Below are 22,500 nucleotides of genomic sequence, written 5' to 3'. Positions count from 1 at the left end.
TGTGTGTGTGTGTGTGTGTGTGTGTGTGTGTGTGTGTGTGTGTGTGTGTGTGTGTGTGTGTGTGTGTGTGTGTGTGTGTGTGTGTGTGTGTGTGTGTGTGTGTGTGTGTGTGTGTGTGTTTTCAATTATCAGGTGACAGTTTGCTGGAAGGGAAAGAAGGGGTAGGTCGCAAGTAGTAGTAGTAGTAGTAGTAGTAGTAGTAGTAGTAGTAGTAGTAGTAGTAGTAGTAGTAGTAGTAGTAGTAGAAGAAGTAGAAGTAGCAACAGCAGTAGCTATACAGTCTTAACCATGAAACGTAATATATGAAAGGGAAGAGAGAAAGAAACACACATTCTGATCATAAACTGCGTGCCTGAATCATAAATTACTTACTAAAAACAGAGTCTGTCTTAGCGTGGCCAATGACAGACGCTATTCAACACAAAGGTGCGAAACAATAGCACAGAAAAAAAGAATGTGAGGAGAGAATACCTGCATATTATTTACTCTTACACTGCCAAACCAGAAGGAAACATGTGTAATATCTCTTAGGTCGGTGGTTCACTGTGAGGGTTCCTGCCGCTTGATTACTCCTTAATCTTTGCCCTCCTGATGACTGGGGAGTTTAAAAGCGCAAAAAGTAAGGTTTAATTATCACCAGAGAGAGAGAGAGAGAGAGAGAGAGAGAGAGAGAGAGAGAGAGAGAGAGAGAGAGAGAGAGAGAGAGAACAGATAGACATTATGCCTCACTGTGTCTTATCAAAAGGTAAACCATGCGAAGTAAGGAGGAGGAGGAGGAGGAGGAGGAGGAGGAGGAGGAGGAGGAGGAGGAGGAGGAGGAGGAGGAGGAGGAGGAGGAGGAGGAGGGGCGCTAGGGTTACTTCCTCAAGGTCAAGGGGCCCCACACTACTCTACTCCTTCCCTCAGGTAACACACTTCCTCCCCAGAGGGTTCCTTCCTGACAGCCTGTGCTAACTCCTTGCCCACATAACTGCTGTTCTCTGCCCTCCGTACACACACACACACACACACACACACACACACACACACACACACACACATACTCATTTCATTGTTTTAATGTCCCCCCCCTTGTATATTTTCAGTGTAAATTTTTTGTTGCACTGCCAAACTATTAAACCGTATATTATTATCATTATTATTATTATTATTATTATTATTATTATTATTATTACTCTCTCTCTCTCTCTCTCACTTGTAGTAGCAGTAGTGGTGGTAGTAGTAGTAGTAGTAGTAGTAGTAGTAGTAGTAGTAGTAGTAGTAGTAGTAGTAGTAGTAGTAAATATGTTGATCGGTAGATACCCTAGTTTCAACAGTTCTGGTATTTGTTTTCGTCGTATCTCTCTCTCTCTCTCTCTCTCTCTCTCTCTCTCTCTCTCTCTCTCTCTCTCTCTCTATATATATATATATATATATATATATATATATATATATATATATATATATCTCAGGTAAATAAGAAAAAACAAAGAAATATCCAGCAATTTTAAATCTTTCTCAGTTTCTTACAAAAAATAATCTGATGCAATATCGAGAATACTCTCTCTCTCTCTCTCTCTCTCTCTCTCTCTCTCTCTCTCTCTCTCTCTCTCTGACCACTGAATAAACCAAACCAAATCATAACTTCCTGAATTCATCTCTCTCTCTCTCTCTCTCTCTCTCTCTCTCTCTCTACACTCCGTACGTAAGCAAACCTTCGATCCCAGCCAAGTTATTCGCCGGTCTTCCCACATCCTGCACCACCACCACCACCACCACCACCACCACCACCACCACCAACATGCCTGGGATACTTGCCTGGTCTAGGGATGTTTATATCTTTCACGGAACACCCTTAACCTTTTCTTTTTCATTCTGGTGGTACTAACTATCCTTCCTCCTCCTCCTCCTCCTCCTCCTCCTTTTTTCTACCTTCTCTTTCCTTGCATTCCTTCGCGTTTTCGTTTTTCGTCCTTCCTTCTTTTTCTTTTCTTTTTTCGTGAGTTTTCAGTGCAGTTTTACACGACGAAATGGAGGAAGACGACTAAGAGGAGGAGGAGGAGGAGGAGGAGGAGGAGGAGGAGGAGGAGGAGGAGGAGGAGGAAGAAGAGAAACATGAAAGCAAGTAAAATGATAAGAAGAAAAGAATTCGGAGGAGAGAGAAATGGAGGAGGAAACAATGGAAGGGTTGCAAGGAAACTGATAAGACAAAATGAACTTAAAACTGAACAAAAAGGAGAGAACACTCAAAACCAGAGAGAGAGAGAGAGAGAGAGAGAGAGAGAGAGAGAGAGAGAGAGAGAGAGAGAGAGAGAGAGAGAGACACACACACACACACACACACACACACACACACACACACACAGGTCTCATACCCATCAGCGGGCAATCCTCACCGTCTCGCAGCTTTATAGGACAGGTGTTCATTATGACACTAAAGGTAACTGTCTCTTTTTACGATGGACTTTTACGGCGTTGAACCCTCGAAAACACACTCCAACCTGCTATGCCTTATCATCTTTTTCTCTTGAGGCAAGCAGGGCAGGGGCGGCAAGGGGAGGTGTGGCTCGAAGGGGATGCATTTGAAAGTGTACTGAAGGTGGAGGAGTATAGAGGGATAGACAGACACATGGAAGATTGTAAGGATAGAGAACAAGGAGGGGAAAGATTATGAGGTGTCGAATATATGAGCTTTGGGAAGGAATATGGGGTGGTGTGGCTCGGAGGGGATAGATTTGGAAGTGTACTGAAGGTGGAGGAGTATACAGGGATAGAAGGATACATGGAAGGTTGTGTGGATGGTGAACAACGAGGGGAAAGGAGGGAAAAGATTATGAGGATGGGGAATATATGAGTTTTGGGAAGGAACGGGGATATAATGGAGGTATATAGAAGTCCAATGATGGTAAAGGTGGCGGTGATAGTGGTAGGGAAAGAGGGAAGAACGGACGGTTGTGGAGGTGGAGGCTGTTTAGGTAAGGATGAAGGAAAGCGTACTGTGATGGGAACCCTTGCATGACTTCTTGTATTCCGTGGTGATGAGAACGCTGAGGGTGAAGTGACGGAAGGCTAGACGGAAAGGAGGTAGTGGGACCAACGAAGTCTAAGGAAGGAAGATAAAGAAAGAGGGAGGAACATTTGTGTGGGAAACCTTGCGGCACTCCCCTTGAATTCAATTAGGCGATGGGGAGAAAAGGAAAGACAGATGGTTGCGGGGTGAAGGAGGTTTGGAGCAGCAGGAGAGGGGGAATCTTTTGGGATAGGAAAGCTTGCAGCACTCCTGTTGTATGCCCGAGAGCGTGCAGGACGATGTTATGGTGATGTGCAAGGCGGTGTTTGGCAATCAACAGACAGACGAACTGACAGCCACACTGACAGGCAGACAATAAAGCACAAGAAGGGAACAGGAAGAGACAGGCAGAGGGACATGCATACATATTGAAAGACTGCAAGAAAATAAGCAGAATAAATAGAGACTAACATGCTGAGACGGACAGGCAGGCACGGAGAGACACGTGTAATGCAAAAGGTTGAAATACAATGAAATGCTGCAGAATAAGAGAAAAATATCACCTTAACAAAACAAAGGTTGGGAAAGTTGGTGAAATTTTTATCTTTTCTTTTATTTATTCTATTTATTCATTTATTTTATTTTATTTTCTGTCAGCTCTTAAGTGTTTTGTTTGGCAGTGCGGCAACAGTGGGCCTCCCTCATTATAGATGTGAGGGGGAGATAAGACGACACAATGTAATATATCGATACATACATCAGCTTCGTATATAAATGCAGTATGATGCACTTCCTCGTCGTAAACTCGAGGACGTGCACATTGGATTGTATAAATACTAGGAAAAAAATATTGCTGGTGTGTTTTCATGCGAATGCTTAAACACACACACACACACACACACACACACACACACACACACACTGCATTTATATACGAAGCTGATGTATGTATCGATATATTACATTATGTCGTCTGAGAGATGTTAAAAAATTTAGTTTCCCGCAAAGATATGTTGAGACTTGGAACAGTTTGAGTGAGGAAGTGGTGTTAGCTAAGAGTGTGCATAGTTTTAAAGAAAAATTGGATAAGTGTAGATATGGAGACGGGGCCACACGAGCATAAAGCCCAGGCCCTGTAAAATTACAACTAGGTAAATACACACACACACACACACACACACACACACACACACACACACACACACACACACACACACACACACACACACACCGGCTATTGCGTTAGGCAAAGGACGAACGGACAGAGACACGGACACACGGACACACACACACACACACACACACAGAGACGGCTGGACAAAAAGAAGGGTGCTTTGGGCCTCCAAGTAACGGTTACCCTTCAACGAGGACTGCGTCACCTTAGAGAGCCTCCTTCCTGCCCTCCATCCCTCATTCCCTGCCTTCCTCTTTATCCTTCCCTTCCTACCTGCTTGCCTGCCCACCCCATAAAAGGATAAACCACCGAGGAGGCAGAAATGGGACCTTGGGCACACCTCAACGCCCTTTTACCCATCCTCTCCCTGAATGTAACCCATTTTTTTGTTTCCATCATCAATCTTACAACCTATTATTCTCTCTCTCTTCCCTCTCTTGCCTATCTCATGCATCTCTCCTTTTTTTTCACTTTTCCTTCACTTCGCACGTTATATATCAAATCATGACTGTGTTTTAAGCCTTTCCTTCTTCCTCCATCTCCTCCTTTCCTTTATTTTACGAGCATTCCGTCACCTTTCCTCCTCCTCATCTCCTCCGCGGTCGCCAAATTTAAGTCTCCGGTTTTCAAGATCCTGGTTCCACTCCCGTGTTTCCTTCAGGTCTCAATCTTGTAGCGGTTGGGTCCCCTGGAGGCTTGTGGCGGGCTCTGTATCCAAGCCGTCAGCGAGAGGCCTGCCTGACTGGTTATTTTGGTAAGTTTAAGCAATATCATGACAATTATTAATGCCCGTCAGCCACCGCCTCCCTCCCTCGTCCTTCCCTGTCCCTGTCCATTCCTGTCTTGAGTATATTTCTTGGTTTAATAGCCAGTTTTTGCCTACTTAGCCCAGCCTGTCCCTGCCTTCGTAAGCTTGCCTTCCTGAGCCTCTTCCCGCATACCTAATGGATGTTCTTGTCTCGCCGCCTGGACACTAAGCCTTCAAGCACAGGACAATGGATAATAAAATGCATGGAGACCTGTTCATAAACTGCGCGGCCTATCAGGATGTGTCAGCTTCATCCTTCTTAGCGTGATGGAGGGACAGGGAAAATAAGGTCTTGCTGAGGAAGGGGCATAAACACGGAGAGAGAAAATACCCCCTCGCAAAAGACATCAAAGCATCAGGAAATAGATAAGAGGTAGTTATGAAGGAAAACGCATATTTAGTAGGGCTCATCAAGACAAATAGAGCAGTAATATCGCTAACCAGCATTGCGCACTACACGTCTTGAGTTCTGATGGATCCCCTTCTCGTGTCCCTCCCTGCCTTGGTTACTCTTGCTTCTCCGCACTCTCCCGCCTCTCCACAGTCACCCTTGCCTTAAGTAGAAAACCTCATCCCATCTGCCACGGTCTCAGCCTCAGCCGCGATAAGCCCAGACAAGCAGACACGCAGACAAGCCGACCTCCAGACAAGTACAAGCAGAGTGCAAGAGGAATAATAATAATTACTGTTACTGCTACTAAAAATGCTGGGGCTGATGTTGATGCTACTACTACTACTACTACTACTACTACTATCTATACTAATCCAACAACAATGGGAGCAAAAGTCGTCTGTGCGTTTTATTTTGTCAGTTTTAAGTCCAAGAAAAGGCTAAAGAAAATAGTAAATCTTTTAATCTTTACATCCATTACACCTTGAAAAATGTCCCTCCTTTATCCCATCCATTTTCTTTGGTTCCTCCCGTGTCACGCTTCCCGTTCCCTTTGACTCCTCCGTTTTCTACGAATGCTCCCAAACGTCACACTTGATCACCCTCTCATAGCTTTTTCTTAGTCATCGTGTTGGGAGGAGCCGCCGCCACTACGCACCACCGTTAAGCCTAAGAGACAGTACAGGGTTAAAATCTCTCTCTCTCTCTCTCTCTCTCTCTCTCTCTCTCTCTCTCTCTCTCTCTCTGTAAGTTAAAATTCGCCGTGGGAAAATTGGAAGGTCGTGCAGAGACATGAGACCTCATTCAACTAACAGCGAAAGAAGGAAGGTCTGTGGGAAACACACACACACACACACACACACACACACACACACACACACACACACACACACACACACACACACACACACACATAGCTCACGAGAGGCCATAAAGATATCAACTTCAAAAATAAGACAAAAACACGAACAAAACCACCATCCACCCCATAAAGGCAAAGAGAAACAGGATCATGCCATTGTGTAAAGCTCCTTCCCTGAACCGCAACCCTGCCTCCCATTACCTTGGATAAGCAACCTAAGTAACCCCACTATACTCTTTACTACTACTACTAGTAACTATTCCACTAACAATGGCAGCAAAAGTCGTCTTGTGTATTTTTTGTAAACTTTAAGTCTAAGAGCCAAATAAAATGGTATTTCTCTAATTTTTTGCATCATTTAACCTTGAAAAATGGAGGGAGGGGCGGAGGAACGAGGAAGGACAGACTGAGAGGCACAAGAGGAAGAGGAGGAGGAAGAGGAGGAGGAGGAGAAGGAGAAGGAGAAGGAGGAGGGAAGTCAGGGCGCAGTGTCTGGGGGTCCATGTCCTAGGAGTCACCGTCCGAGGTCGTGGCGGGAGTTCCGGGGTCACGGAGGAAGGAGGAGGTGGGGAGGGGGTGATCTGGAGAGGGAAAAGGTCACGCAGGTCATGATCCGGAGGGGAGGGAAAGAGAGGCAGAAGGGGGGGATGGAGCAGGGGGAGTGCATGAATTGTGGGAAAGGAAAGGAAGGGGGGAGAGCAAAGGTGGGTAGCGTGAAGCCAACGTAAGGACTCCCACACACAGGTATTCAAATCCAAAAAACCGGCGGTGAATTGAAGCCAACGAACAAGGAACAGCAAATCACGATGGCAGTAATTACCACAACGCAATAAGAACAAAGGACCAAAAAAAGATCAAAGGAAAAACTTGACTCACTTCATTACAAGCCATTACCTCCTTCCCCCATTTCAATCCTCACTTTTTCCCTTCCTCGCCTCCGTCACTTCCCCATCATCCTCTCCATTAGACAGATACATCGCTATTATTTACCAGGCGACACGACACGCAGCTGCTGTCTCCCCACACCTGCATGGGAGACACATGTGGGGAGACACATGAGGGGCTGCCAAGGTCGGGGGCCACGCGTTCCCTATCCAGTGTGAGGAAACAAGGAGCGGCGGTAACTGATTAGAATCCATAATATTTGGGTTTGCATAGAGCACCTTACACGACGCCACCAGTTTTGTCCACTTCTGTTTGGCGTTAGTCTTTCTTCTTCTTCTTCTTCTTTTTATCATAAGATGTTATAAATGTTTTTTGTTTACCTTCAATACGTTTCTTCTCATGGTTTTCAGCAGCTTAGTTTATCAATCTCTCTCTCTCTCTCTCTCTCTCTCTCTCTCTCTCTCTCTCTCTCTCTCTCTCTCTTAAAGTATATATTTCACACACACACACACACACACACACACACACACACACACACACACACACACACACACACACACACACACACACACACACACACACACACACATGAACGGAACAATTCCCCGGGACTTCAACGCCTCTCAGTCATGATCTAACATTGAAGCTAGGCCTAAACCAACACTCACATGCAACCACCCCACCCTCCCTAGCTCCACACACACACACACACACACACACACACACACACACACACACACACACACACACAGCCGCATCCTTCCGAACCCCACTTGTACTCTCAACGCCCAATAAAGTAACGTCTGGCCGCAATCTAATTACAAAGCAGATGAATGAATGGCGGGGCGAAGGCGAAGGCGCACCTCCAACGGCAGCTAGGCAGGCGAGGCAAGGCGAGGGAGGCATGAGGGCAATCACGAGCTTCAGCAGGATGCAATAACTCATTCCTAGTGTTTTCACCGCAAACAGACGGACGGATGGGCCGGCGAAGGCTGCTTTGAGGTCAAGAAAGGTCACAAGAAACTTATCCTGTGTGCTCATTCCCATTAGTGGCGGTGTTCTCAGTGGTGCGTCTTTGAACTTAGCCTGCATGGTAACGCAGCCTTGTACTCAATACAATGCATGCATTTCTATGATTTTTTTGGTAGTTTAGTAAAGAAAGACATGAGCTCCTAGACAAGATATTCAAGATAAGGAAATGCACGCCACAAAAACTGAATTTACTCTGTGCCTGAGAAGCAAACACAGGGAGTGATGAGGTGAGGGTCAGGATAACTCAGGGAAAGATTCAAGATAAAAGAACACAACGCCTTGAAAAGTCAGAGGCAAACACGGGGAGTAATAGAGTAGAGGACAGGATAATGTTACAAAGGATGGAGAGAAATATTGTACCATTTGAAATAAAGAAAACTACACATGCTACAGAAACTCAAGCCAGAACGACCACGAGAGAGAGAGAGAGAGAGAGAGAGAGAAGCCAACATAAGGAACGGAAAGATCAGGGTAAAGTAAATTTCACCCAAGAGGAGCGGGGAATATTCAGATACTTAACAGAGAAAAGAAATCATGCCAGTTAAATTTTCCAATCTGAACTCACTAGTTATTAAGAAGGGATGGGAAGTGAGGATCAATTTAATTTGGCAAAGGAAAGCAAGAAATATCGGGAGAATCGGAAAAGATACATAAACTTCTACCGTTCCGACTCCAATGTGAACCTCCTCAGTGATTGGGAAGTAAACATGGGGAGCTGTGGAGAGAGGGCAAGGGAGGCCACGGGCGAACGGACGCACAGACGGACGGAAGGGAGGATAGCAAGACGGACAGAAGGAGAATCACTTGCTTCTTCTACATAAGTACAGGATACCGCGACCAGTTTTTCTCGGTGCCGGAAAACGTCGATAACAACGGGGAAACTTTTTTTTTCTTTCTTTGAACACACACACACACACACACACACACTCTCTCTCTCTCTCTCTCTCTCTCTCTCTCTCTCTGTGTGTGTGTGTGTGTGTGTGTGTCTTTCTGCCTCTCTCGCGTGTTGAATTGGTTTTAGTCACTCGTGTGGCAACAGACTTGTTCTTGCTGTTTCTGAGCTTCTTGTTGAGGTAGCGGTGGTGGTGGTGGTGGTGCAGGAGAGAGTAGTAGCAGTAGTATAGTGGTAGTGGTGGTGAAAGTAAGGGTCCGGTGGCCGTGACCCAGACTATGACCAGACAGAAGCCATACCATCTCTGGACAATGATGTGGATGATGACGACGACGATGATGACGATGATGATGATGATGATGATGATGACGATGCAGCAGAAGTATTAGTGTCACTGTTAGTGTTGGTAATAATGATGGTGATAATGACTCCCAGGCTGAATAATAAAGGTGAATAGCATAGAGACTTTCCCTGAATATGGCGGTGATGAGGTGGCGCGAGGGAACCTTCAAGCAGAGATCAAGTCATTCAGGTCTCACAGAGAAAAGAAAAAGATGACAAGCATTTGTGCAAAGGTGAGAACTCTGCTGAAAATGTCTCCGTGACAAAAACAAATGTTAATCTCTCTCTCTCTCTCTCTCTCTCTCTCTCTGAAAAATGGTACATATAAAGAGAGAAAACACTTGTAACACAGACTCTCTCTCTCTCTCTCTCTCTCTCTCTCTCTCTCTCCTATATGGGTACACGTATATAAATAGAGGTAGATGGCAACACACACACACACACACACACACACACACACACACACACACACACACACACACACACACACACACACACACACAACCCCGACAACATCAACAAACATGGCACACACATAAATATGGATGAGGCTGCACACTACAAGGGTCGTCCGTCCCACGCAAGGCCCCTGACACCAGCTGCCACTGAGGTCAGGCAGCCGTACACATATTACATCGGCCACTACTATTACCATGCATACAGACACCCCTCGCTGTATCATGACCTCCCAGTATACATAATTCAGAGCCACTGCAGCACACAACATCGCGCCAGCCCAGCCAAGGCAAGCTAAGACAAGCTAAGACAAGACAAGACTCCCGCCTCCCGTCCTCCATGATGCTGAAGGTCAACACCATTGCAAAAGAAAATGGGGCTAAGGAGAAACTCAACTAAATGCCCTACTTGGAAGCCTATAACCCTGACAGAGAAAACGGAGTCTGAATGTGCCGAGCTTGAGGGTACACGCTGCTATTTGAAGCCGCGGCGGACTGGGAGCTTTGCCTGTGTCTGGATATGAATTGAAAGGTAGGGAAACGGAGGAAAATAGTGTGTTTACCTCTATCTAGCGTGTGTTGTGTTGTATTAGAGGCGTGAGGAAGGTAAGGGAAATGAGGTGACGAATAAGGAAGGGAGAGAAATGAATGAATTGGAAAGGAATGCAGAGAAGGAGATGCATGAAGTAAGATAAATAGAATGATAGGAAAAGATGATAAAGGGATGGAAGAGAGGGAATGCAAAGGAAGAGATTAGAGAAAGACATGAGAGAGAGTATTCGACTGTGCTTGCTCCTGATAACATATGCGGAATGACTAATGGCGGGTGACTGATGGCAATGGAGATAATAATAATAATAATAATAATAATAATAATAATAATAATAATAATAATAATAATAATAATAATGGCAATGATAAGGGTAACAATTCTTGGAGGAGGAGGAGGTGGTGGTGGTGGTGGTGGTGGTGTTTGTGATAGTGGTAGTGGTGGTGGTAGTGATAGCGGTAGTGGTAGTGATAGTGGTGATGGTGGTAGTCGTGATGATGGTGGCGATGGTGGTAAAGGTGGTAGCAGAAATATAACACAAACAAATAAATGATACAACATGTACATCAACCACCACCACCACCACCACCACCACCACCACCACCACCACCACCACCACTACTACTACTTCTCTCCACAAGCAAACATTGAAAGACCCTGAATATAAAATAGCTCTAGTCCTCATCCTCGTCCTCGCTCTGTTAGCATGTCCCACACCTGAGAGTTACCTATCACCCTAGCGTGCCTGCGTGGATCTGCCTCGCTATCGTTCATAAATCTTCCTCCCCAGGGCCACAGCGACAGGAGAACACTCGGGGACTATAAGCTGATGAGAGGCTGATATGACATGACGCTCTAATAAATAGCAAATACTTCGATGGCGTGATAAGATCTCTCAATATGTTTTCAGCGATTAGATTTTCCGATACGACTTCATGCGATTTGATTTTTCCATGTCAGGTAGTTAATAATATTTTTTGTACCCTCGTATTTACGTAAGTAGGTAGGCTGGCTGGCTGGTTGGTTAAATGTGATATGGTGGAGGAGAGTAAGATGGATTTAAAAAAAAAATTAAAAAACGTATGAAATGATGTTAGTGTTGAGGAAAATTATTGGGAAAAAAAACAACACGTGTAATCAGATAATGCTAATGATGATAAAACAACGACGATGATAAACGTAATACAGATTTACAAGAGAGAGAGAGAGAGAGAGAGAGAGAGAGAGAGAGAGAGAGAGAGAGAGAGAGAGAGAGAGAGAGAGAGAGAGAGAGAGAGAGAGAGAGAGAGAGAGAGAGAGACCTTCCCAATAATATCATAGAGATCTACATACAACATGCTATTAGAGAGAGAGAGAGAGAGAGAGAGAGAGAGAGAGAGAGAGAGAGAGAGAGAGAGAGAGAGAGAGAGAGAGAGAGAGAGAGAGAGAGAGAGAGAGAGAGAGAGACCTTCCCAATAATATCATAGGGATCTACATACAACATGCTATTATGAAACATCTGTTAAAACACACACACACACACACACACACACACACACACACACACACACACACACGAGAGAGAGAGAGAGAGAGAGAGAGAGAGAGAGAGAGAGAGAGAGAGAGAGAGAGAGAGAGAGAGAGAGAGAGAGAGAGGGTGACAGCGGGTCATTAACATTATGTGGGGCCGCGGCAGGAAGGTCATGCGGGCGTATTGTCTATATGGGGAAAGGTCACAGCTATGGCCTTGCGTAACGCCCTCGTGATGGGGGGAACAGAAGCTGGGGAAGGCTGACCTGCTGATGGGGTGACGGTTAGTGGGAAGGGGAGAAGTGAAGAAAAGAGGGAAGGAGGAAGAGGGGAGGAAGAAGAGAAGAGGAGGAGAAGAAGAGGAGGAAGAGTCGACGTGGCAACAAAGTGCATGGTAGTTTTAGAATGAGAGAGAGAGAGAGAGAGAGAGAGAGAGAGAGAGAGAGAGAGAGAGAGAGAGAGAGAGAGAGAGAGAATGGGGTGGGGGGATCGTGTCGGATGGTAGCAAGGTAAGGCTCCCACGGTCCGGCAAACACACCTCGCAAACACACTCCGTCAGCCTCTATCCCACCTGTATGTTGATGGGTCAGGCCGTCCACACCCTCCATTGTTCCCCATGCCCGTGATCCCCTTTGTTCCCTGTTCCCTGGCTTTGTTCCGCACCCCCCCACAACTCCCTTTTCCTTACTCAGCCTCTCTTGATCTCTACAGACACCCTCGCCTTTCTCCTTCCTGACGATCTAGCTTTTTTACCCTTTTTTTCTCTGATGTATTCTTTTTTCCCCTCCCTCCTCTCTCTATCGAGCTGAAACACCCCTGGTAGTTCTATATTTAGTACAGAGTTGCTATCTTGATCTGGTGTTGCTCAGGTAGTCTCTGTATCCCTGTGCTTTAATCTATACGCTGCTCGCTTTCCTCTCCACTCAGAATATTAACTGTGATGTCTCGAGGAACATTTAACAACCTTGGGGATGCAATAAAGTCTCCGGGTTCTTCTCTATGGATCTCAGCGACGCCTAGTCTACGGGAGTGAAGGTCCACTACTCAGCAATGTGCGTTACGTTTTGTTGTCTACTTCACGTATATGGTGAGACAGGAGTGTAGTTAGAAGGAAAAATATAAACGCTTAAGCGGTATGATATTTTGAAGGCCACTGCACTGAAAGAAAAATATTAGAGTAAAGAGAATTAGGATACAAGAGGTTTTGTAGTTCTACATACCGTTATGTTGATGTGGTTTTCGAGGTGTTGCAGTACTCGTAAATATCTTAAGTTATTATATGCCTTCCATTGCTTGTTTTCTTTTCTTATCACTTCAGCACTCAACATGAATTCTATCAAGATTCAAAGATTCTCACCTTCAGATCCCAGAGCCATGCCGTTTATGAGCTGAATTGATGCAATCCCGCTAACGATGCATGGAAAGACTCGGTGATGAGATGATGAGACCCGGTGAAGTGCAATGGGAAGAAATGCTGACGATATCTAATTGATGTGGTAACGCTGACGGGAGATACACTGGTGAAAGACGCGCAAATGAGTCAGGAAAGCGTCACACTGTTCAGCCGCGCGCTCCGGAGCCACGATGCCTTGACAGCACCAAGAGGTAAGGGACTGTACCCTTTAAGCTCGGGGCATCGTCCGTAAAGTTATTAGAAAACGAGCCAATATCCTTAGCGGCCGCGTAGCCCGTGTGTGTGTGTGTGTGTGTGTGTGTGTGTGTGTGTGTGTGTGTGTGTGTGTGTACGAATCTTTGTAAAATTGTGCATTTGGCAAAATTGCATATTCCGTATCTCTCTCCTCCTCCTCCTCCTCCTCCTCCTCCTCCTCCTCCTCCTCCTCCTCTTCCTCTTCTTCCTCCCCCTTCTCCTTCTCTGCAAATGGTAGGACGCACAAGCAAGGTGGCGGTGAAGGAGACGCAGAAGGTCACACGGGGCACCTCGAATCACCCCCTTCCCTAGGACCCCTTCAGAACGCCCCCTCTCCTCACCATTCCCCTCAATGCGCCCTTACCTCTTCCCCTTCCCCAAGTAATACCACACGTTTGATTCTCCCTTCTGTTCCTCTAGGCTCACTTTTTCCCCTCTTCCTAAATCAGACTTAACTCAGAGATCTCAACGAGGCACCAGAGAGTGATCCAAACTAATTCCCAAGCTCGATCGGCCGCCCGCTGTACGCCCTTCATCCACAACGCACGTCCTAAGCCGCTATCTCCACACCAACACCATCTACCCCCTCACCTTCCTCCATCACCAGCACACCCTGCGCACCACGTCCTCCTCCATCCAGCCCGCCCGCACGCCCGCCTTGCACTGCTGCCGCTATCATGCATTCTTCCTACCTGCCCTTCCCCGCATGCTTCCCTCCATTGCGCTGCTACTAATTCTACTACTACTTTTACTATTGCTTATGCTGATGCTGCTGTTTTTTATTCTACCGCTGGCACTCCGAGTTCCTTCATCCTCCCCGCCACAGTTCACCAGAGCGCCGCTTCCGTCCCCCATCTTACCTCCTCCCCGTCATCTCCCCTTCTTGCCTCATGGTTCGTCCTCGCGGGGTTCAATGAGGCATATTTGCTTTCGGGGCGAGAACTTTACGTACCCAATGACTATTCTGTACAAAGAAAGAAGAGAAGAAGAAGAAGAGAGAGAAAAAAAAAACGAAACGAACAACAGGGAAGTGAAGAAAATACATCACTGGCCACGCATGAAGACTGACTGCCCGCTGCTGCCATCTGTCGGCGGGTCCAATGAGTTTGCACACAGCTGGCTTTCGCAATGCCAGAAATTCCTTCTCGATCCTTGCCACGCCCTGACAAAACCCTCCCTCACACGCCCTTGCTCCGCCATTCAACGCACGCATACCGACACTCAGCTTGGAGGTCTCGAAGTACAAACTCTAACACAAGACGAGAAGAGAAACGATGGTGTGGCGGGGGAGGATGAAGCGGCACCTCTGCAAGAAGGGGAAGTGTGGCAACGTGGCTCTTGTGAGTGTGTGTCTGTGTGCCACTGGAGCGGTGAGTTGAAAGTGAAGCTGGAAAGGCGCACGACGGTCCCATGTCTTTGCTCTCTCGGCTTGCCTCGGCTAAGGACGGCCGTGGAGGAGCGAAGGCCAGGGTATGTGTCCATTATATGCAGGACGTGGTGATGATGGCGAGGCCGATAATGATGAGGAAAGAGATGACGGCAGTGGAGGTGGCAGGGACATGGTGGTGACAGGGGTGAAGGTAGGAGTGATAATGAAAGTAATGGAGAGGTAGTGGAAATAATTAAGGTATCGGTGAAGGTTAGCAAAGAAGGAGGTGATGGTGGTGGTGCTGCCGGTGACGAAGTAGATGTAGTGGTGGTGGAGATAATGGTGTTGCAGAGGAAGAGGGTGGGGGGGGGGTGAGGCAAATGAGGAGGTAGTGATGATGGTGGTGGGGAAGTTGTTCTCATGGTGGGGAGGTAATGGAGGGATGGTGGGGAGGGAACGCAGTTAATGGTGGTGGTAGTGGTGGCAGTGGGGAGGGAGTGGGAGGTTAGGGAGGTGGAGGGGTGGAAGGGGGAAGGGGGTTATGAAGGTGCCTGTTCTTTCTTGCGCAACAGATATCCTCATGTACACAGCCGTATCCAAGGGAAACACACACACACACACACACACACACACACACACACACACACACACACACACACACACACACGCGCGCGCGCAAGGGACTAGGATACACCATTAATGTAACACATCCACATAAATTTTACATACGGGACTTAATTGAATGGAGAGTTGCCATGGTGACGGTGTTGCCGCGTGACCTCGGCGCTGCGGCGTCATGCACATTCAGACGTCAAGGTGACGCACGCAAAGGTCGACACTCAGCCCCAGTACAGCAGAAATAAGGAAAATAACGCAAGAATTTCCACGAAGAATGCTAATTTTTCAAGTTTCTTAATGAGTACTTAGTATGATGCAACAACAACAACAACAACAACAACACACACACACACACACACACACACACACACACACACACACACACACACATACTCACTCTCTCTCTCTCTCTCTCAATACTACCTATATTTAACTCCTCTCCCTTTCCTCCCCCGCCGGCCGCCCGCCTCCCGCACAGGTCACGTACCTATGAACCGGTCCTGTGGGTCCCTCGCTCCGCTGACCTAACCTTCCCTTCCTAGTGGGCCGGTACCGTTGTCTCTAACTTGATAACCAGGTGAGTGAGTCCCTGGAGGAAGTCAGGTATGAGGACGAGAGAGAGAGAGAGAGAGAGAGAGAGAGAGAGAGAGAGAGAGAGAGAGAGAGAGAGAGAGAGAGAGAGAGAGAGAGAGAGAGAGAGAGAGAGAGAGAGAGAGAGAGAGAGAGAGAGAGAGAGAGAGAGGGGAGATGGAGGGATGTTGCGTCACGTCTCCTGATTGGACAGAGCCACGTCTGGAGTTGCTCTGTGATTGGCTGTCGCGTCGTGGGAGTCTATTAGCGGTGTCGTGGCCCCGGCGGACGCATTAGGGCGGGACGGAGCGCTGCAGCGACTGCCGATGAGCACCGCCCCCCTATCCCCATCCTGCCCTCCATGCCTACCACCCGTCTGGCGGATCCACGACGCATGTTCACTTTTTCTTTCAAACATTTGTTATCCTTCTGGCGATCTGGCTGGATGGATTAGGAGGCGCGATCACTCTGTCTGTGTTATGTGTGTGTGTGTGTGTGTGTGTGTGTGTGTACGCTTTTCTCTCTCTCTCTCTCTCTCTCTCTCTCTCTCTCTCCGCCACTCGTCCACCTTAACACAGCCATACAAGTTTACTTTCTAATCCATTCCTACACCTGCTGCTGAGCGCGACACCACTTTTCTGGCAGTAGTGGTGCAGGTGCGTGGTGGTGTCAAGGCGGCAACACCGCTTGGCACACACACCACTACAATGGTGGCAGCAGGTATGCGAGGCGGCCGCCTTTCCTCCCTTCCTCTGCTTAGCGCCACCGCATGCACTCACTCCGAAAATCTGGCAACGCTGCGGGTAGGCACTCCCCAAAAAACGTTCATATTATATAGCTAACTGTGATGTGGTAATAATGAAACCTCCTCCTCCTCCTCCTCCTCCTCCTCCTTTTCTCCTGGTGTTGGTGGAAGGTGGCACCAGTGCAGATGAGAAGTTGCCACCATTCAAGGTAAGCAACACCAAGCGCAGCGTTGACATCTACGTACGTCCGTGGTGGAGATGGCAAGGCTGCACGGACGCTGATTCACGGACATGTTGGTGGCGATAGTCGTGGTGGTGTTAGGGACGCAGGTGTTGATGATGCAAGTAAAGGTGGCAGTAATGGTAGAGATGATGCGAGAGGTGCAGGTGGTGGTGGTGGTGGTGATGGTAGGAATGATGCGAGACATGCAGGTGGTGGTGGTGGTGGTGGTGGTGATGGTAGGAATGATGCGAGACATGCAGGTGGTGTTGATGATGGTGGTGGTGGTGGTGGTGGTGGTGATGCAAGCAGAGGAGCCAGCCGGGAAATCATAAGCATCAGACATCACTACGCTCACGAGACTGAAATAAAAATGAAGAACAACTCAACACACACATAACGAAGGCAAAAGAATCTTGATGTAGGTGACCTTGTACAGCTAGTGGCGAAGGAGGCGGAGGAGACCGATGCGTAGAGGAGGAAGAGGAAGAGACGTAGGTGATGGCGGGACGAGGGAATGGAGGTGAGGTTGGGATGGTGCCGGCGAAGGGGCTACGAGGGGGTGGACGTATCACCTGCCTGAAGCATGAAGGAAGTCGCTTGCATGCACGAGTGACAGAGACCTTGAAGACAGCTATTGCCCTCAGCACACCTGCCACGTTGCCTCATCGCTACACTCGCGTCTGCCTCATTAGACTAAAATGAGGAGGAGGAGGAGGAGGAGGAAGAGGAGATCAAGGAGAGACTGAGAGGCAGAGAGGAACGCAGTATGACTAAGTGCATATATATAAAAGGAAGATTTGGTGGAGCAGGTAGAGGAGGAGATGAGGAGAGTGGGAGGAAAAGGAAAAGAGAGGAAGGTGAGTGGATGGAAGGAAGCAGCCAGACCTTTGCCTGGCATCAGTATTTTCCGACTGACCGTCCCACAATCCTACACCTGGACCATTGCGACACACACACACACACACACACACACACACACACACACACACACACACACACACACACACACACACACACACACACACACACACACACACACACACACACAGAGAGACAGAGAGAGAGAGAGAGAGAGAGAGAGAGAGAGAGAGAGAGAGAGAGAGAGAGAGAGAGAGAGAGAGAGAGAGAGAGAGAGAGAGAGAGAGAGAGAGAGAGAGAGAGAGAGAGAGAGAGAGAGAGAGAGAGAATGTATCTTCAGCAGGGACAAACATTTTTCCCCGTTAATGTAACTGCAATCAGGCATCAAATATTTTCATCGTAACGTTCACTTCCAGGAAATCAATAGCAGGTGGGAGACAAAAACACTACACAAGCTTCCCTGCACCTTCCCAACACAACACAACGTAACACAGCGAGGCAGAAAATATGGAATGCGAGGAAGAGACTCATGCATGGTAGGAAGCTGTGTTCGTATAATCCAGAGCCTTCACCAAGAGTCACAATACCAATGACCTTCGTGTACATGACTAAACGAATATGACATGGTGTAAGTCCCCCCCCGACCCTCTCTCTCTCTCTCTCTCTTTGCCTTCTTCATGCCGTTCCTATTTTTCCTACTTTTATAATCTCCCACTATATTTCTGTCTCGTCTCTCTCTTTTCCTCTCTTTCTGCTTGATTGCTTCACCTTCTCTCCTCGTCGCCTGCCTCTGCATCCAAGTGTTTCTGTATTACTTGTGACCTTTGAAACCATCCAACAAGAAGACCGGTATGTAAGTAAGCAAAGAGGAGGAGGAGGAGGAGGAGGAGGAGGAGGAGGAGGAGGAGGAGGAGGAGGAGGAGGAGGATGGGTGGAGGAAACTTGTCCTGAGGGTGGAGTGCCTCCCTTCAACCTCCTCCACATTCACATCCACCATCTCCACATCCTCCTCCTCCTCCTCCTCCTCCTCCTCTTCCTCCTCCTCAATGCGGTCGAGGACGGTACAAGGTGAAAGGTTTTGCTTCCCCTTCCTCCTTCTCCTTCTCCTCCTCCTCCTCCTCCTCCTCCCCTCTTCTGTCTCCTTCACACACCTCATCTTCCCTTCCCGCCCTCGCACTCCCCTCTCCTCCCCTCACACCCCACACACTGCATCTCACCCCCACCGGAAGCCAGATCGCACCACCTTCTCCCCTTCCCCACACTTCACACCTCCCACGCAATAATTTCCCTCCCTTCCTCCTCCCCTCACTCACACACACACACACACACACACACACGCACACACACACACACACACACACACACACACACGCACACAATCGGAGAGCCGCATTCCAGCCTTGGTTTATAAGACACACTTCAGTTATTATTGTTATCATTATTGGCGATATCATCTTCTTTGCTCAGGTCACGGCCGGACAGTTGCCTCACCGTGCCTGGCGTCTGAGGATAATTCGGCTCTTAAAGGTGCAGTCTTTCCGTTTGTCTGTACCTGTGTCTGTGTCTGTCTCCATGGTCTCTCTCTCTCTCTCTCTCTCTCTGGATTGTCATGCTTCTATGCGACTGCGAAATTATTTTAAGTATTCGAGTCAAGAAAATTAACAGTAGTCAATCGTAGTGTGTGTGTGTGTGTGTGTGTGTGTGTGTGTGTGTGTGTGTGTGTGTGTGTGTGTGTGTGTGTGTGTGTGTGTGTGTGTGTGTGTGTGTGTGTGTGTGTGTGTCAGAATCAAGGGCGTGGCACAAGCATTGTATTTCCTCTAAGATCTCTGCTTTTCACAGTCCTCTCACACCCTTCTCATTTTTCTCCCCTGATACATTTACTCCTCCTTCGCTCCCCCGCCGCTGCACACACATTGTTTCTCGAGTTCGTCCCCAAAACTCATAACAGATGTAGAGTTACGTATCGCATCCAGCAGCAGCAGCAACAGGAGGAGGAGGAGGAGGAGGAGGAGGAGGAGGAGGAGGAGGAGGAGGAGGAGGAGGAGGAGGAGGAATGCGAGATAAGAAAAATGAGATAAAGATGAAAAATGAGCATGGGGATGAAAAATGAGAGGAAGAAAAAAGATGAGGATATGAAAAAGATAGAGAAAGAATGCAGAAGAGATTAAAGAAATGAGTATGAGGAGTGGAGAAGAGAGAATGAGGAAGAAGTGGAAGAATAAAATAAGAATAGCTGAGAGGCAAGAGGAGAAAAAAGACGAGGTATTCAAGATGGAAACAGAGGAAAACGATGAAGATAAAAAGATAAATAAAAGAAAAAGATGAAAACAAGAAACAAGAGAACGACGACAAAGATGAAAAAGGAAAGAGGAAAAAATACAAAAACCATAAGAATTAAAAAGGTACTGGACACGGAAAAGAATAAAGAACAAGAAGAGAAAGAGAGAGATAAAAGGAAAAAGGAGGAAAGAAAGAGGATATTATGAACAGAGACAGCAGATATCAAGCCTTCTTAGTTAACAATCACGATTCACGCTTTGCAAATTGACAACCTTACGACCCCAGCAGTGTCATTATCCATCTCCCTCTCTGTCTGCCAGTTCATGAAGGTCATTTTAAGGTGGAGGGGAGGCACCGCGGAAGACATGCCCGCCACAAGTGTCCTGCGAGAGGCAACCTGTGTAACCACTTCATTAAATTCCTCACAGTGACCCAATGTATACCGGTTTGTGGCTTGAATATGCACAATAAAAACGACAAAGCATCTCCCTCACACACACACACACACACACACACACACACACACACACACACACACACGTAATTGAGACCCGGAATCAATGAGGCATCTCGTCACAGGTACGTATCTTTACAGCCTCCCTTGCACACTGCCTATACAGGAACGTCCACTTGGCAGCGATTTAACCTTCAGGTAATCGATACACACGAGCAGTGACTTCACCTAAGGAATCACCACCTCCAACTAGGGAAAGCAAAGCTATTTTGGACATAACCTAACGTAACAAAGTATTTCGAGTCATCGTTACCTAACCTACCGTAACTTAACCTAATCTCAGAAGCAGCCTTGACTTTTTTTCCCTCCTAAATATATCTCTACAATGAAAGGAAATAGGGTACGTGTATAAAAATAGCACATTCAACACTACTCACTATAATATAATGTAAGATACAGATCGGACATTTTTCTTTCCATCAAAATATATCTCTCCACTGAAAGGGGAAAATAAAAGCCACTTGCACAAAAACAGTACATACAAGAGTGCAGTTCTTGTGGGTTTAAGGGGATTTAGGTGTCAGTTGATGCGTGGCCGTGGGATGGGTAGCGTGTGGCCAAGCAGAGGGCAGAGGAAGAGCAGGGACGGGGGTGGAGTGAGGGAGGCACAGCGAGGGGGATGTAGAACACGTGTGTGGAGGTGGAGAGGTTGAGGCAGGCGATGGCGCAGTACAAGGTAGCCTGAAGGAAGAACAAGAGGAGAGAGAGAGAAGAAAATGAAAGAGAAGTGGAAGAAAGAATACAAGATAATAAACTGCAAGCACCTACATTGTGGTTTGCAGGAGGATGAAGATAATAGGAAGAGAAGTGGAAGATGGAGGAATCAGGACAAAAAAAACCGAGAAGTCAATGAATGCATGTGCCGAACAAACATCTGACTGACGCAACAAAATATCCAATGCGAAAAAAAAAAAAATAGGGAAAAAGAAAAGAACACGAAGCGGAAACTCCTTACGTAGAGAGAGAAAAAAAAACACGAACGAACATTGCAGAGAGAGAGAGAGAGAGAGAGAGAGAGAGAGAGAGAGAGAGAGAGAGAGAGAGAGAGAGAGAGAGAGAGAGAGAGAGAATACATATATGCACCACAAAAAAAAAAAAAAAAAAAAACAGCAACAAAACTAGACCATGACTTGTCCTATTTTCCAACAGAGCGGTGATTCTTCCTACTGACTGCTCCCCTTCCTGTTCCCTGCCTTCCCTGTCCCCTCTCTGTTTCTCCTGACGTCCCCCCTGCACTGCCCTACCTCCCTGATCCTTGACGCTACCCTGGCCCTCCAAACCAGCTACCATGACGTCCCCCCGCCGCTGAAACCAACCCTGTCATCGGCGGCAAATGAAAACAATGAAAACAAGCTAAAGAAAACAAGAATGCGAGGACTTCATTGTGAGTGTGGCGCGGTGATTGCAAGAAGTCAGAAAATGTTAATGATATGGAGAAGGAGGAAGAGGAAGACTAAGAGGGGTAGGAGGTAGAAGAAGAGAAGGAGGAGGTGGTGTTTGTGTGTCTCACTTGTCGTTCAGAGGTACGTAAGCTGTTACACCTTCAAAGATCAAGGCCAGCAGGGTTATAATAGTGTGCAAGGAGCGTATCAACCTCCCTCTCTCTCCCTCCCTCCCTCCCTCCTGCACTCCTTCCCTCTCTCCATCCATCCCTCCACCCCAAGCGTCCATTACCTCCAGTTTCTCCACCCTAACCACTCCAAACACTCAAGCCCTTCCTCCCTCCCTCTCCCTCCCATTTACCGTCTCTTCCTCCTTCCCTCTCTCCCTCGTCCTCATTTCCAT

The 22,500-nt window shown here is 47.3% G+C and overlaps 1 protein-coding gene across 8 annotated transcripts in view; it reads right to left on the bottom strand.

Moving 5' to 3' along the window:
* Positions 1–22,500, bottom strand: part of LOC123516136 (ecdysone receptor-like) — a 454,056-nt gene that overhangs the window by 108,917 nt on the left and 322,639 nt on the right. The window contains exon 1 of one of the 8 annotated variants that reach the window (XM_045275263.1): positions 13,247–13,469. The exons of the other annotated variants lie outside the window; for them this stretch is intronic. Within the exon in view, the coding sequence (XP_045131198.1) occupies positions 13,247–13,265 (19 nt within the window). The 5' untranslated portion in view covers positions 13,266–13,469. Of the gene's footprint in view, positions 1–13,246; positions 13,470–22,500 lie in introns of those variants that run through there. 8 annotated transcript variants of the gene reach the window in all.

This window comes from Portunus trituberculatus, chromosome 40, assembly GCF_017591435.1.
Source record: "Portunus trituberculatus isolate SZX2019 chromosome 40, ASM1759143v1, whole genome shotgun sequence".
NCBI lineage: Eukaryota > Metazoa > Arthropoda > Malacostraca > Decapoda > Portunidae > Portunus > Portunus trituberculatus.
This window is presented reverse-complemented; position numbering and strand designations above follow the sequence as displayed.